General features: G+C 50.1%; 1 protein-coding gene and 1 pseudogene across 2 annotated transcripts in view; one reads left to right on the forward strand and one right to left on the reverse strand.

The window, feature by feature from the left end:
* NLRP2 (NLR family pyrin domain containing 2) overlaps positions 1 to 17,136 on the forward strand; it is a 45,550-nt gene that overhangs the window by 2,265 nt on the left and 26,149 nt on the right. Inside the window, exons 2-4 of one of the 2 annotated variants that reach the window (XM_035285328.3) lie at positions 7,988 to 8,218; positions 13,766 to 14,117; positions 16,317 to 16,361. In XM_035285328.3, coding sequence (XP_035141219.3) covers positions 13,838 to 14,117; positions 16,317 to 16,361 — 325 coding nt within the window. In that variant the 5' untranslated portion in view covers positions 7,988 to 8,218; positions 13,766 to 13,837. The remainder of the gene's footprint in view (positions 1 to 7,987; positions 8,219 to 13,765; positions 14,118 to 16,316; positions 16,362 to 17,136) is intronic. The other variant, XM_035285329.3, reaches the window with a different exon arrangement.
* On the reverse strand, positions 1,495 to 4,835 carry LOC100386993 (nucleoside diphosphate kinase B pseudogene; annotated as a pseudogene).

A 17,136-nucleotide genomic window follows, 5' to 3' on the forward strand; every position in this document is an offset into this window, starting at 1 on the left:
TGGTGGCTCACCCCTGTAATCCCAGCACTTTGGGAGGGTGAGGAGGTCAGATCATGAGGTCAGGAGTCTGAGACCAGCCTGGCCAATATGTTGAAACCCCGTGTCTACTAAAATTCAAAAATTATCTGGGAATAGTGGCTCACGCCTGTGATCCCAGCTACATGGAAGCTGCAGCAGGAGAATCACTTGAACCCAGGAAGCGGAGGTTGCAGTGAGCCAAGACTTTGCCCCAGCACTCTAGCCTGGGCAACAGAGTGATACTCCATCTCAAAAAAAAAAAAGCCTGGCGTGATCAAACATGACTATAATTCCAGTTACTCGGGAGGCTGAGGCAGAAGAATGGCTTGAACCCAGGAGGCAGATGTTGCAGTGAGCAGAGCTCACACCACTGCACTCCAGCCTGGGTGATGAAGGAGACTCCATATAAAAAAAAAAAGAAGCCAGGCTCACACCTGTAATCCCAGCACTTTGGGAGGTGGAGGTGGGTGGAGCACGAGGTCAGGAGTTCAAGACCAGTCTGGCCAACATGGTGAAACCCCATCTCTACTAAAAATACAAAAACTAGCCAGGCGTGGCTGCACATGCCTGTGATCCCAGCTACTCTGGAGGCTGAGACAGGAGAATTGCTGGAGCTCGGGAGGCAGAGGTTGCAGTAGAAACAAAACAAAATTTAAAAGGGCATTTGAAGTCACAGGATGAGATGGAAGGGTCAGCACAAAACACACGTCATAAAGACCTTGCTGATAAGACAGTTTGCAGTAAAGAAGCCCGCGAAATCCCACCAAAACCAAGATGGCGATGAGAGGGACCACTGGTTGTCCTCACTGGTTTTCTGTTTGTTTGTTTGTTTGTTTGTTTGTTTTGAGAGAGTTTTGCTTTTGTTGCCCAGGCTGGAGTGCAATGGTGTGATCTCGGCTCACCGCAACCTCCGCCTCAGTCTCCTAAGTAGCTGGGATTACAGCCATGAGCCTCCATGCCCAGCCCCTCCTTCTATTTTAAAAAGAGAAATGTGGAGCTGTTTTTTCAATAATTTACCCCCCATTCTGAAATATATTGAGCACTTACTCTGTGCCAAGCAGTTTTCTTTTTTATTCTTTTTGTGAGACAGAGTTTCGCTCTTATTTCCCAGGCTGGAGTGCAATGGCGTGATCTCGGCTCACCGCAACCTCCGCCTCCTGGGTTCAGGCAATTCTCCTGCCTCAGCCTCCCGAGTAGCTGGGACTACAGGCACGCGCCACCATGCCCAGCTAATTTTTTGTATTTTTAGTAGAGACGGGGTTTCACCATGTTGACCAGGATGGTCTCGATCTCTTGACCTCGCGATCCACCCGCCTCGGCCTCCCAAAGTGCTGGGATTACAGGCATGAGCCACCGCGCCCGGCCCCCTTTTTGTTTTTTTGATTTTTTTTTTTTTTGAGACGGAGTCTCACTTGCTCTGTCACCCAGGCTGGAGTACAGTGGTACCATCCCGGCTCACTGCAACCTCCACTTTCTGGGTTCAAGTGATTCTCCTGCCTCAGCCTCCCACGTAGCTGGAATTACAGGTGCTCGCCACCGTGCCTGGCTAATTTTTGTATTTTTATCAGAGATGGGGTTTCACCATGTTAGCCAGGCTGGTCTTGAACTCCTGACCTTGTGATTCACCCGCTTTGGCCTCCCAAAGCGCTGGGATTACAGGCCTGAGCCACCGCGCCCAGTCAATCCTGTTGCTTCTAAGTCGGTGGCATGAAGAACTGTGTCCAGGGACACCCCAAGCCCTGCTGAAGGAGATGCTGCTGGGTCCCCCTCCTATTCACAGACCCGCCTCAGCCTCCCAAAGCGCTGGGATTACAGGCCTGAGCCACCGCGCCCAGTCAATCCTGTTGCTTCTAAGTCGGTGGCATGAAGAGCTGTGTCCAGGGACACCCCAAGCCCTGCTGAAGGAGATGCTGCTGGGTCCCCCTCCTGTTCACAGACCCAGCCATGCGCACAAGACTTGTAGTCAAGCAGCTCTTCAGGCTGAACCACAGGCCGATGTCTTTTGTAGCACTTTGTACTAAGTCACTGCCGTGAATGACGTTCCTGCCCACGCGAATGCAGAGGTCCCCAAAAATGGCGTCTGGCTTAGAATCGGCTGGATTGGTCTCCCCAAGCATCGCTCGGGCTGTCTGCACCACATTCAGCCCAGACTATGGCCACCACCGAGTTCACGCACGTCATCAGTCCAGGGAAGAAAGGGCCGCCTTTCCGGTCAATGTAGCGCTGCTTCAGGGGTTGCTCACACGCCGGAAGCACTGGATGGCGAGAGGCGGGACCCCTTCTGCTCGAAGCGCTGGATGAGCTCGTCCACCAGGCGGCGCTGCACGCCGTCCGGCTTCATGGCGAAGCAGGTGCGCTCGAGGTTGGCGATGGTCCGGGAGGCCGGGTGGGCCGGGCAGCCGCGCTGCGCTGCCGGAACCGCATTGGAATCTTTTTTTTTTTTTTTTTTTTTTTTTTTGAGACGGAGTTTCGCTCTTGTTACCCAGGCTGGAGTGCAATGGCGCGATCTCGGCTCACCGCAACCTCTGCCTCCCGAGTAGCTGGGATTACAGGCACCCGCCACCATGCCCAGCTAATTTTTGTATTTTTAGGAGAGACGAGGTTTCATCATGTTGACCAGGATGGTCTCGATCTCTTGACCTCATGATGCACCCGCCTCGGCCTCCCAAAGTGCTGGCATTACAGGCGTGAGCCGCGCCCGGCCGCATTTGAATCTTAAAAAAAAAAAAATCTTTGACCTGGCGCAGTGCCTCACGCCTGTAATCCCAGCACTTTGGGAGGCCGAGGCGGCTGGATCACAAGGTCAGTAGATCGAGACCATCCTGGCCAACACGATGAAACCCTGTCTCTGCTAAAAATACAAAAATTAGCTGAGCGTGGCTGTAGTCCTAGCTAATCCGGAGGCTGAGGCAGAAGAATCGCTGGAACCCAGAGGGAGGAAGCTGCAGTGAGCTGAGACTGCCCCACTGCACTCCAGCCTGGGTGACAGAGCAAGGCTCGGCCTCCAAAAGAAAAATTCAGCCAGGCATGGTGGTGTGCACTTGTAATCCCAGCTACTTGGGAGGCTCAGGCAGGAGAATGGCTTGAACCTGGGAGGTAGAGGTTGCAGTGAGCCGAGATGGAGCCACTGCACTCCAGCCTGGGCAACACAGGGAGACTCTGTCTCGAAAAAAGAAGAAAGTAAGCAACAGGCAGGACTCAGACGGAGCACATGAGCTGCTCCCTGTTTCTCACCACCGTCTTCTTTCACTGTAGAATTAATTCCCTGGTGATATCACCACGGCGTCCATGATGACAGCGGGAAAGAACGGTGAGAATTGTCTCGTGGGTGTGGGCCAGTGTCAGTAGGCTAGAGACACAACCTCCACTTTAGGGTCCTTTAGTGGGGCTGCCTGGCTGCCCCTTCTGTAACCATCTGTCCTTCTAACCCAGGCTCAGCTGCCTGGACGCCTACTGCAGAGGACCAAGTGCCTCAGTGGTCCTCATGGCCATGATGGGCCTGGTGCAACCAGAAGAGGTCCCTCAACAGAGTCAGGGGAACGCCAGCCGGAGTCTAACCACAGACGCCAGCGCCCTCTGCTGGCATCAAAGGGCTGTGCTCGGCCGGACGCGGTGGTTCACACCTATAATCCCAGCCCTTCGGGAGGCCAAGGCAGGCAGATCATCTGAGGTCAGCAGTTCGAGACCAGCCTGGCCAACATGGTGAAACCCAGTCTCGACTAAAAAATACAAAATTAGCCAGGCGTGGTGGCACGTGCCTGTAATCCCAGCTACTCAGGAGACAGGAGAATCATTTGAACGCAGGAGACAGAGGCTGCCGTGAACTGAGATTGTGCCACTGCACTCCAGCCTGGGTGACAGAGCAAGACTCCCTCTCAAAAAGAAAAAAAATCTACTCTCTTGGCTTATTAGTGGCATTAAGGGGGAAAAAAGATCTACTCTCTTAGCAAATTTCAAATATACAATGCAATATTGTTAACTATAGTCACATTCCTGTATATTACATCTCTAGAACTTATTCAACCTGCATAACTGAAACTTGGTACTCTATGCAAAACATTTCCCCATGATTCCCTCCACCCAGTCTCTGGCAACCACCATTCCACTTTCTGTTCCTATGAATTTGACTACTTTAGATTCAATGGATAAGTGAGATCATAGAGTATTCACCGTTTTGTGTCTGGTTTATTTAACTTAGCACAGTGTTCTTCCATGTCATTGGAAATAAAATAATTTTTTTTTTTTTTTGAGATGGAGTCTCGCTCTGTCACCCAGGCTGGAGTGCGGTGGCATGATCTCAGCTCACTGCAACCTCCACCTCCCGGGTTCAAGCGATTCTCCTGCCTCAGCCTCCTGAGTAGCTGCGATTACAGGGGCACACCACCGTGCCCGGCTAATTTTTGTATTTTTAGTAGAGGCGGGGTTCACCATGTTGGCCAAGATGGTCTCAAACTTCTGACCTCGTGATCTGCCTGCCTCCACCTTCCAAAGTGCTGGGATTACAGACATGAGCCACCGTGCCGGCCAATTTTTGTGTTTTTGGTAGAGATGTGGTTTCACCTTATTGACCAAGCTGGTCTCGAACTCCTGACCTCACCTCATCTGCCCACCTCAGCCTCCCAAAGTACTGGGATTATAGGGATGAGCCACTGTGCCCAACCGAGGGCTTGCTTTTGTAAGGAAACTTGAGATGACTTGTCCAGTGTTCCAAACTTGTATTCCTTATGTAAAACGAAAGCTGCCTGCATAATTAGGACCCTAAGAGAAATGTGATGCCACTGACCATCTAGCCTCACAGACTGGCTGTCTTCCCTCATTCTTGGATGCGGCCAAGTTAACTTTGGGGATAAATTTAGTTTATAATTTCTTTTTTTTTTTTAAGAGATGGGGTTTCACCATATTAGCCAGGCTGGTCTCGAACTCCCGACCTCAGGTGATCCGCCCACCTCAGCCTCCCAAAGTGCTGGGATTACAGGCATGAGGAGCCACCTCACCCGGCCTAGCTTATAATTTAAATGACAACAGTCCTTCCCCAAAACTAAACTACCCTTGTGAAACTAAGGAAAGGCCACCAAGTTAGGGAAATGAGAGAGGCCTGAGATCAGCCATGGCAACTTCCCCAATTACTCCTGTAAATAACGTCGCGATTGTAGAACCTGAGGTGTCTTTTCAGGTTTCTGCCTTTTTTTTTTTTTTTTTTTTTTTGAGACGGAGGCTTGCTCTGTCACCCAGCTGGAATGCAGCGGCACAATCTCAGCTCACCGAAACCTCCGCCTCCCGGGTTCAAGTGATTCTCCTGCCTCAGACTCCCTAGTAGCTGGGACTACAGGTGTGTGCCACCATGCCCAGATAATTTTTGTATTTTTAGTAGAGACGGGGTTTCACTGTGTTGGCCAGGCTGGCCTCCAACTCCTGACCTCGTGATCGACCGTCCACCTCGGCCTCCCAAAGTGCTGGGATTACAGGCCTGAGCCAGTGCACCTGGCTCATCTCATGTTAAGGGTTCTTATCACAGCTAAAAGAAAAAAAAGAAGAAGAAGGAGAAGAAGAAAAAGAACGAAAAGAATTTATTGAAATGTGCAGCCTAAAAACTGCTCCTGGCACATTTTCTTTCCTTATTTATTTATTTATTTATTTATTTTTGAGATGGAGTCTCCCTCTGTCAGAGGCTGGAGTGCAGCGGCGAGATCTCGGCTCACCACAACCTCCTCCTCCTGGATTCAAGCGATTCTCCTGCCTCAGCCTCCCAAGTAGCTGGGATTACAGGCACACACCACCATGCCCAGCTAATTTTTTTGTATTTTTAGTAGAGACAGGGTTTCATCATGTTGGCCAGGATGGTCTCAATCTCTTGACCTTGTGATCCACCCTCCTCGGCCTCCCAAAGCGCTGGGATTACAGGCGTGAACCACCGCGCCCGGCCTGGCAGATTTCATTCATCCTTTCTCTTCCCTCCATCCCTCACTTTCTGACTCTTTCTAGAATAGAGCTGGGCTTCCGAAGCTCACAGCTGTTTGTGATCTTCAAGACCTCAGACAGGTTTTCTAAATATTTCTTCCCTTCATTTTCTCAAGGAACGTGAAAAGTGGGTAGGATCCTGGCAATCCCTGCTGTGGAGGAAAGCTTAGAGGACCCAGTAAGTCAATAGAGGGTCAAGCATGGTGGCTCATGGCTGAAATCCCAGCACTCTGGGAGGCCATGGCGGCGGGAAGATCGCTTAAGCCCATGAGGTTGAGACCAGCCTGGGCAACATCGTGAGATCACCATCTCTACAAAACAATATCCAAATCTAGTCAGGCATGAGGGCATTATGCCTGTAGCCTGCAGTGAGCTATGATTGTGCCACTGCACTCCAGCCAGGGCGACAGAGTGAGACCCTGACTCAAAAAGAAACAACAAAAAGAAAAGAAATACAGATGTAGACAGACATATGTTGGTTCTAAAGCATGAAAAAGGCTGGGCACGGTGGCTCACGCCTGTAATCCCAGCACTCTGGGAGTCCAATGCCGGCACATCAAGAGGTCAGGAGTTTGAGACCAGCTTGGCCAACATAGTGAAACCCTATCTCTACTAAAAATACAAAAAAAACAAAAAACTAGCCGGGTGTGCTGGCGGGCGTCTGTAGTCCCAGCTACTTGGGAGGTGGAGGCAGGAAAATCACTTGAACCCAGGAGGCAGAGGTTGCAGTGAGCCAAGATTGTGCCACTTCATTCCAGCACAGGTAACAGTGCAAGACCCCATCTCAAAATAAAAAGAAAGAAAAGAAAGAAAAGAAAAAAGCTGTAAAACTCAAATGCTTAGCCTTTATTTATTCATTTATTTTATTTATTTATATATTTATTTTTGAGATGGAGTTTTTCGCTCTTGTTACCCAGGCTGGAGTGCAATGGCACAATCTCTGCTCACCACCACCTCTGCCTCCTGGGTTCAAGCAATTCTCCTGCCTCAGCCTCCGGAGTAGCTGAGATTACAGGCACGCGCCACCATGCCCGGCTATCTTGTATTGTTAGTAGAGACGGGGTTTCTCTATGTTGGTCAGGCTGGTCTCGAACTGCCGACCTCAGGTGATCCCCCAGCCTCAGCCTCCCAAAGTGCTGGGATTAGAGGCGTGAGCCACTGTGCCCGGCCAAATTTTTAGTCTCATTTACATGTTTACAAAATTAATACTGCTGGCCAGGCACAGTGGCTCATGCCTGTAATCCCAGCACTTTGGGAGGCTGAGGCTGGGGGATCACCTGAGGTCAGGAGTTCAAGACCAGCCTGGCCAGCATGGCAAACCCCATCTCTACTTTAAAAATTCAAAAAATTAGCCAAGCATGGTGGTGCACGCCTGGAGTCCCAGCTACTCGGGAGACTGAGGCAGGAGAATCTCTTGAACCCAGGAGGTGGAGGTTACAGTGAGCCAAGATTGCACCATTGTACTCCAGCCTGGGCAACAGAGCAAGACTCCATCTTAAAAAAAAAAAAAAGGCCAGGCGTGGTGGCTCACACCTGTAATCCAAACATTTTGGAGGCCAAGGCAGGCAGCTCACTTGAGGTTGGGAGTTCAAGACCAGCCTGACCAACATGGTGTAGCCCTGTCTTTATTTAAAAAAAAGAATTAGTCTGGGCATGGTGGCTCAAGCCTGTAATCCCAGCACTTTGGGAGGCCGAAGTAGGTGGATCATGAGGTCAGGAGTTTGAGACCAGCCTGACCAAGATGGTGAAACCCTGTCTCTACTGAAAATACAAAAATTAGCGAGGTGTGGTGGCAGGCGCCTGTAATCCCAGATACTCAGGGGAGGCTCAGGCAGGAGAATCATTTGAACCCAAGAGGCGGAGATTGCAGTGAGCTGAAATTGTGCCATTGCAGTCCAGCTTGGGCAACAAGAGTGAAACTCTGTCTCAAAAATTAATTAATTAATTAATTAATTAATTAATACCGCCAGTGTAAAACTGATGAATTTGGTGCTTTTCATGTGTCCCATAGTTGACGTGTCATTGATACTTAACTGGAAATGCAGTTGGATTTTTATTAAGAATATGCCTCGTGTGGTGGAGAAGGGAGCCAGTCGCAGCTGAGGCTTCTAAGCGGTGATTCTCAGACCATCAGCAATCGTAATTATCTGGGACTCAAGAACTCCAGTATCTGAGCGGCCCGAATCTGACCAATCAACCAGAATCTCTGGGTGTTTGTACTTTAAAATGAGGCCCCAGATAGGTAAGTTTAACAGGCAGCCAAGGTTGAGAACCACAGGTGTAGATGGGGAAGCTCAGGTGAGGAGTCAGCACCCGCCTCCCAGGATTCCTGGTGGGTACAGGAAGTGCCCAGCAATGGTCAGGCCCTGAGGACCAATCACAGGTGGGGCAGAAAGAGAAACCTTTTTATTAGCGCTTTCTCAGCCTCCGGCGCTCAGAGCCGGGGAGTAGGGCCAGGCCTTGGGAGGTGAGTAGCTGCTGGGCAACCCTGCGGCTTCATTTCTGTGTTTCTCCATTCCACAGTTAGCTGTTGTCTCTATGGTAAAATTCCTCCTTTTTTTGAGACAGTCTCACTTTGTCACCCGGGCTAGAGTGCAGTGGTGCAATCACATTCAAGCTTGAACACCTCCCAGGTTCAAGGGAGTTTCATGCCTCAGCCTCCTAAGTAGCTGGACTATAGGCAGAGCCACCACACATGGCCAACATTGAATAGCTTTTCTTTTTCTTTTTCTTTTTCTTTTTTTTTTTTTTTTTTTTTGAGATGGAGTTTCGCTCTTGTTACCCAGGCTGGAGTGCAATGGCGCGATCTCGGCTCACCGCAACCTCCGCCTCCTGGGTTCAGGCAATTCTCCTGCCTCAGCCTCCTGAGTAGCTGGGATTACAGGCGCGCGCCACCATGCCCAGCTAATTTTTTGTATTTTTAGTAGAGACGGGGTTTCACCTTGTTGACCAGGATGGTCTTGATCTCTTGACCTCATGATCCACCCGCCTTGGCCTCCCAAAGTGCTGGGATTATAGGCGTGAGCCATCGCACCCAGCCTGAATAGCTTTGCTTCTCTTGCTGGAAGCTCGATTCACCGTTGTCTTCCCCGCCGCCCCCCACCCCCGCCCCCGTTTCTGAGGGTTTTACTCTGTTGCCCAGGCTGGAGTGCTGTGGCACTGTTTTGGCTCACTGCAGCCTGGACCTCCCAGGCTCAATCAAGCAATCCTCCCACCTCATCCTCTGCAGTATCTGGGACCATGGGAGTGTGCTACCATGTCTGTTCTGGCTAAAAGTAATAATGTTACTTATTTGTAGAGACTCACTGTATGTAGGGTCTTAGTATGCTGCCCAAGCTTGTTTTATTTATTTATTTGAGACATAGTTTTGCTCTTGTTACCCAGGCTGGAATGCAATGGCATGATCTCAGCTCACCGCAACCTGGGGTTCAAGGGCTTCTCCTGCCTCAGCCTTCTGAGTAGCTGGGATTACAGGCATGCACCACCACGCCGGCTAATTTTGTATTTTTAGTTGAGATGGGGTTTCTCTATGTTGGTCAGGCTGGTCTCGAACTCCTGACCTCAGGTGATCCGCCTGCCTCAGCCTCCCAAAGTGCTGGAATTACAGGGAGGAGCCACCTCGCCCAGGCTAAACCTTTTAATCTGTTAGAAATTCAGTGGTTTGGGCAAGGTGGCTCATGTCTGTCATCCTAGCACTTTTTTTTTTTTTTTTTTTTTTGAGACGGAGTTTCGCTCTTGTTACCCAGGCTGGAGTGCAATGGCGCGATCTCGGCTCACCGCAACCTCTGCCTCCTGGGTTCAGGCAATTCTCCTGCCTCAGCCTCCCGAGTAGCTGGGATTACAGGCACGCGCCACCATGCCCAGCCAATTTTTTGTATTTTTAGTAGAGACGGGATTTCACCATGTTGACCAGGATGGTCTTGATCTCTTGACCTCGTGATTCACCTGCCTCAGCCTCCCAAAGTGCTGGGATTACAGGCTTGAGCCACCATGCGCGGCCCTAGCACTTTTTTATTTAATTATTTTGAGATCGAATCTTACTCTGTCACCCAGGCTGGAGTGCAGTGGTACGATCTTGGCTCACTGCAACCTCCACCTCGCGGGTTCAAGCAATTCTCCTGCTTCAGCCTCCCGAGTAGCTGGGACATCTCAGCACTTTGGGAGGCCAAGGTGGGTAGATCACCTGAGGTTGGGAGTTCAAGACCAGCCTGACCAACATGGGAAAACCCCATCTCTACTAAAAATAGAAAATTAGCGGGGTGTGGTGGCGCATGCCTGTAATCCCAGCTACTCAGGAGGCTGAGGCAGGAAAATTGCTTGAACCCAGGAGGCGGAGGTTGCAGTGAGCCGAGATGGCACCATTGCATTCCAGCCTGGGTGACAGTGAAACTCAGTCTTTTTTTTTTTTTAAAGATGGGGTTTCACCATATTGGTCAGGCTGGTCTCGAACTCCTGACCTCAGGTGATCCACCCCCCTCAGCCTCCCAAAGTGCTGGGATTACAGGCATGAGCCACCACGCCCGGTGAAACTCAGTCTTACAAAAAAACATTCAGCGGCTCTGACTTGGGAAAGAGTAGCAGATGCTTAGATCTGGAGACTCTAGTTTACGTTGGCTCATAAGAGGGTTTGTGTGCTTCTATTTCTGTCCTCTTGAGGAATTTGGGGTATATAGAGAGCTATAGAGAACTCAAAAAAAAACCAGAATCGTAACAGGTCAGATGCTGTGTGTGGAGTCCCGGGCGGTGCTAGGGTTTTGTGTCTAACGAGTCCCCCTCTTAACAGAACTATTGTCTTTCATTCACTGAGGTGATGGGGCCTGTTAGCATCATTCTAGTCCGGCTTCCAGACCTGAGTCTCATGCAGGTGCCTGTGCCAGCTGCCATTCTCACGTCATTGACAGCATCACATAAAGAGGTGTTGTTCCTAGCCAGGCATGGCGGCAGGTACCTGTAATCCCAGCTACTCAGGAGGCTGGTCTCGAACTCCTGACCTCAGGTGATCTGCCCTCCTCAGCGTCCCAAAGCGCTGGGATTACAGGGAGGAGCCACTGAGCCCTGGCTATAAAAAAAAGAGAGAGAGGTGTTGTACCCTCTTTGTAAAGTTTTTGTTGCTACTGCTATTTTTTTTTTGTTTTGAGACAGCGTTTTGCTCTGTTGCCCAGGCTGGAGTGCAGTGGCACAGTCTCAGCTCACTGCAACCTCCACCCCCCAGGTTCAAGCAATTGTCCTGCCTCAGCCTCCCAAGTAGCTGGGATTACAGGTGCCCGCCACCACACGTGGCTAATTTTCATATTTTTAGTAGGGGGCGGGTTTCACCATGTTGGCCAGGCTAGTCTCAAACTCCTGACCTCAGATGATCCTTCCACCTCGGCCTCCCAAAGTGCTGGGATGATAAGCGTGAGCCACTATGCCCCGCCCTGCTGCTGTTTTTGAAATAGAGACAGAGTTTTGTTACATTAACAGGCTGGTCTAGAACTTCTGGGCTGGACCCACCACAGCTTCCCAAAATGCTGGGATGACAAGCGTGAGCCACCGCACCCGGTGTTTTTTTTTTTCTGTTATTTTTTTTTTACCAGGCTGGGGTGCAGTGGTGTGATTGTGGCTCACTGCAGCCTTAAATCCTGGGCTCAGGTGATCCTCCCACTTCAGCCTCCTTAGTAGCTGGGATTACAGGTGCATGCCACCGTGCCCAGCACATGAATTTTTGTATTTTTTGGTAGAGAGAGGGTTTTGCCATGCTCTCCAGGCTGGTCTCAAACTCCTTGGCGCAAGCAATCCTCCCACCTTGGCTTCCCAAAGTGTTGGTGTTACAAGTGTGAGCCACGGCACCTGGTCAGCTTCAGTAAAGTAAAAGCCAGACACCTGTGTCCTGAGACCAGGCTCCACCACTCACTCACCTTCAACTCAATGTTTTTTCCTTTTTTTTTTAGATGGAGTCTAGCTCTCTCACCCAGGCTGGAGTGCAATGGCACAATCTCGTCTCACTGCAACCCCTGCCTCCTGAGTTCAAGCGATTTTCCTGCTTAAGGCTCTCGAGTAGCTGTGACTACAGGCACACACCACCCACTTGGCCACCTTTTGTATATTTTTTAAATAGAGATGGGGTTTCACCATGTTGGCCAGGCTGGTCTTGAACTCCTGACCCCAAGTGATCTGCCTGCTTCAGCCTCCCAAAGCGCTGGGATTACAGGTATGAGCCATCTCACCTGGCCTCAAGCCTCTTATAAACTTGCCATTTTACTTCCATTTAAGCAAACTCCATTCACTAGCTCCTTGTTTTCCACTTATTCTGTGTGAATCCAACCCACCTGGGGAGTGGCCAGAGCCAAAAAGAGTGGTTAAGTAATAAACAGTATTGGCCAGGCGCAGCGGCTCACACCTGTGACCCCAACACCTTACGTGGGCTGAGGTGGGCAGATCACTTGAGGTCAGGATTTTGAGACCAGCCTGGCCAACATTTAAAAAACCCATCCTGGCCAGGCGCGGTGGCTCACGCCTGTAATCCCAGCACTTTGGGAGGCCGAGGAGGGTGGATCATGAGGTCAAGAGATCGAGACCATCTTGGTCAACATGATGAAACCCCGTCTCTACAAAAAATCAGCTGGGCACGGTGGCGCATGCCTGTAATCCCAGCTACTCGGGAGGCTGAGGCAGGAGAATTGCCTGAACCCAGGAGGCAGAGGTTGCGGTGAGCCATGATTGCACCATTGCACTCCAGCCTGGGTAACAAGAGCGAAACTCCATCTCTAAAAAAAAAAAAAAGAAAAGAAAAAAACCCCCATCCCTACTAAAAATACAGAAATCATCCAAGCATTGTGGCTGACACCTGCAATCCCAGCTACTCAAGAAGCTGAGGCAAGAGAATCGCTTGAACCTGGGACGCAGAGGTTGCAGTGAACTGACATTGTGCTGTTGCACTCCAGCCTGAGTGACAGTGAGACTGTCTTAAAAAAACAAAACAAAACATTATTTGTAATGCGATCTGTATAAAGAATCAGGTGTTACATTTTTTTCCAGTACCACTGCCATGTGTACTCACTGTGCTAGTCTTTTTTTTACTTGAAATTATGTTATCTGTTAATTTATAAAGGCCAGGCATGGTAACGCATGCCTGTAATCCTAGCAGTTTGGAAAGCCAAGGTGGGCAGATAACTTCAGGTCAGGAGTTCGAGACCAACCTGGCCAACTTGGTGAAACCCCCATCTCTACTAAAACTACAAAATTAAGTGGCCAGGCATGGTGGCTGACTCCTGTAAACACAGCACTTTGGAAGCCCAAAGTGGGTGGATCACCTGAGGTCAGGAGTTCAAGACCAGCCTGGCCAACATGGAAAAACCTTCTCTCTCCTAAAAATACAAAAAAAAGTATCCAGGTGTGGTGGTGCACACCTGTAATCCCAGCTACTCGGGAGGCCAAGGCGGGAGAATCACTTGAACCTGGGAGGCAGAGGTTGCAGTGAGCCAAGATCATGCCATTGCACTCCAGCCTGGGGGAGAAAGTGAGACTCTGTCTCAAAAATAAAATAAATTAAAAAGAGATGAGGTCCTGCTCTGTTGCCCAGATGGGAGTGCAGTGGCACAATCAAGGCTCACTGCAGTTTTAACCTCCCAGGTTCAAGCGATCCTCCCACCTCAGCCTCCTGAGTAGCCGGGACTACAGCTGCACACCACCCCCTCCTACCATGAACTTATTTTTTGTGGAAATGGGGGTCTCACTATGTTGCCCAGGCTGGGAATTTATTCTTGAAGAAGCAGGGTAGATGGTGACTGTATGCTTGTTCATGGCACAGAGGGGACTGGCTGTGAGACAGGGGTGCTGACGTCCTCCCTTCATTCTCACTGGAGCTCCCAAGTGGGACGAGATGGTGTCTTCTGTGCCACTGGACTTCAACCTGCAGGCTCTTCTGGAGCAGCTCAGCCAGGATGAGTTGAGCCAGTTCAAGTCTCTGATCAGGACCATCACCCTGGGAAATGAGCTACAGAAGATCCCCCAAACAGAGGTAGACGAGGCTGATGGGAAGCAACTGGCAGAAATCCTCACCAGCCATTGCCCCAGCTACTGGATGGAGACGGCCACCATCCAGGTCTTTGAAAAGATGCACCGGGTGGATCTGTCTGAGAGAGTGAAGGATGAACTCAGAGGTGAGCGGAACTCGGTCCACACTGTGTCTTAGGGGAAAGCAGAAGTCCTCTCCAGGATGTCAGGAATTCAGAAGTGGCATTAAGGCTTAGCGAGAGCCTGCCTGTCCTGAACACAGATGCCAGATCTTCATAAACTCTGATGTCTGTCCTGGTCCTTACTATCTACCTATTTTTTGTTTTGTTTTGAGACGGAGTCTCGCTCTATTGCCCAGGCTGGAGTGCAGTGGCACAATCTGGGCTCACTGCGACCTCCACCCCTGGGTTCAAGCAATTCTCCTGTCTCCCCCTCCCAAGTAGCTGGGATTACAGGCCTGTGGTACCATGCCTAGCTAATTTTTTATTTATTAATTTTTTGAGATGGAGTTTCGCTCTTGTTACCCAGGCTGGAGTGCAATGGCGCGATCTCGGCTCACTGCAACCTCTGATTCCTGGGTTCAAGCAATTCTCCTGCCTCGGCGTCCTAAGTAGCTGGGATTACAGGCACGCGCCACCAGAACCTGTTTATTTTGCGGGGGGGATGCCGTTGTTTCTGTTTTTTGTTTTGAGACAGAGCCTTGCTCTGTCACCCAGGCTGGAGTGCAGTGGCACAATCTCGGCTCACTGCAACCTCTGATTCCCGGGTTCAAGTAGTTTTCCTGCCTCAGCCTCCTGAGTAACTGGGATTACAGGCACATGCCAACATGCCCGGCTAACTTTTAGAATTTTCAGCAGAGATGGGGTTTCACCATGTTACCCAGGATGATCTCAGTCTCCTGACCTCATGATCCACCCACCTCAGCCTCCCAAAGTGCTGGGATTACAGGCATGAGCCACCTCGCCCAGCCCTAATTTTTGTATTTTTGAATAGGATTTCCTTAAGGTCGAAGAGTATTTCATGGTGTAAATAATACCATGTTTCCCTTTTGAGGCTTGGGGTCCCAACAATCTTGTAACCCAGGAAGGTGTGAGCCATATTTTTCTTCAAAAATTGCCAGTTTTAGGGGCCAGGCGCAGTAGCTCACGCCTGTAACCCCAGCACTCTGGGAGGCCGAGGCGGGTGGATCACAAGGTCAGGAGTTCAAGACCAGCCTGGCCAAGATGTTGAAACCCCGTCTCTACTAAAAATACAAAAATTAGCTGGGCATGGTGGTGCATGCCTGTAATCCCAGCTACTCGGGAGGCTGAGGCAGGAGAATCACTTGAACCCGGGAGGCGGAGGCTACAGTGAGCTGAGATCGTGTAACTGCACTCCAGCCTTAATGACGGAGCAAGACTCCATCTCAAAAAAAAAAAAAATTGCCATTTTATTCCAGGTAGAGATCACTCCTTAGCGTAATGTTTCCTGTCTTTAATGGACAGGGTAGGGTTTTTAAGTCTAGCTGGCCTCCAGAGGTCACAAATTGGAAAATAGCAGGAGAAAACCCAGAGAGTCGTACACTTACGAGGGGCTGGGTTCTTAAAAAGATGCAGATTTTCTTTCCGGGCCAATAGTGCCCATGCAAACACAGTGAATGTTCCCAAAAGCCACCAGACTTTCTGTAAGAAGTGTGGCAAGCACCAATCCCACGAAGTGGCACAGTAAGAGAAGGGCAGGGATTCTCTATGCCCAGGGAAAGCGGTGTTACGACAGACAGCAGAGTGGCTATAGTGGGCAGCGTACGCCGATTTTCTGAAAAAAGGCTAAAAATACAAAGACTGCGCTAAGGTTTGGCTGCGTGGAGCCCCACTGCAGATCTAAGAGAATGCTGGCTGTTAAAAGATGCAAGCGGCCGGGCGCGGTGGCTCACGCCTGTAATCCCAGCACTTTAGGAGGCCGAGGCGGGTGGATCGCGAGGTCAGGAGTTCAAGACCAGCCTGGCCAAGATGTTGAAACCCCGTCTCTACTAAAAATACAAAAATTAGCTGGGCGCGGTGGCATGTGCCCGTAATCCTACCTACTCAGGAGGCTGAGGCAGGAGAATTGCCTGAACCTGGGAGGTGGAGGTTACAGTGAGCTGAGATTGTGCCATTGCACTCCAGCCTGGGTGACTGAGTAAGACTCGGTCTCAAAAAAAAAAAAAAAAAAAAAAAAAAGATGCAAGCATTTTCAACTGGGAGCAGGTAAGAAGAGAAAGGGCCAAGTGATCCAGTTCTGAGTGTCATCTTTTCTTTTATTATGAAGACAATAAAATCTTGCGTTTCTTTTAAACATGTAAATTTCTCCCCCTTTTTCTTTTTCAGAAGCAGCTTTGAGATCATTTAATAAAAACAAGCCTCTACCATTAGGTAAATTACCTCATTGACAACTATTATTCTTCATGTGAGGTTTGGGGACTGAGGGCTGCTTTTTTTTTTTTTTTTTTTTGAGACAGAGTTTCACTCTTGTTACCCAGGCTGGAGTGCAATGGCGCGATCTCGCCTCACTGCAACCTACATCTCCTGGGTTCAGGCAATTCTCCTGCCTCAGCCTCCCTAGTAGCTGGGATTACAGGCACGCACCACCATGCCCAGCTAATTTTTGTATTTTTAGTAGAGACGGGGTTTCACCTTGTTGACCAGAATGGTCTCGATCTCTTGACCTCGTGATCCACCCGCCTCGGCCTCCCAAAGTGCTGGGATTATAGGCATGAGCCACCGCACCCGGCGAGGGCTGTGTTTTAAGAAAGATACTGTGGCCGAGTGTGGTGGCTCACGCCCGTAATCCCAACACTTTGGGAGGCTGAGGCAGGTGGTTCACCTTAGGTCAAGAGTTTGAGACCACCCTGGCCAACATGACAAAACCCTGTCTCTACTAAAAATACAAAATTCAGGCCAGGTATGGTGGCTCATGCCTGTAGTCTCAGCACTTTGGGAGGCCAAGGGGGGCGGATCACAAGGTCAGGAGTTCAGGACCAGCCTGGCCAACATGGTGAAACACCATCTCTACTAAAAATACAAAATTTAGGTGGGCATGGTGGCAGGTGTGTGTAATCCCAGCTACTCAGGAGGCCGAATTGCTTGAACCCAGAAGGCAGAGTTTGCAGTGAGCTGAGATCATGCCACTGGACCCCAGCCTGGGCAA

The sequence above is a fragment of the Callithrix jacchus genome, chromosome 22 (genome assembly GCF_049354715.1).
Source record: "Callithrix jacchus isolate 240 chromosome 22, calJac240_pri, whole genome shotgun sequence".
Lineage (NCBI taxonomy): Eukaryota > Metazoa > Chordata > Mammalia > Primates > Cebidae > Callithrix > Callithrix jacchus.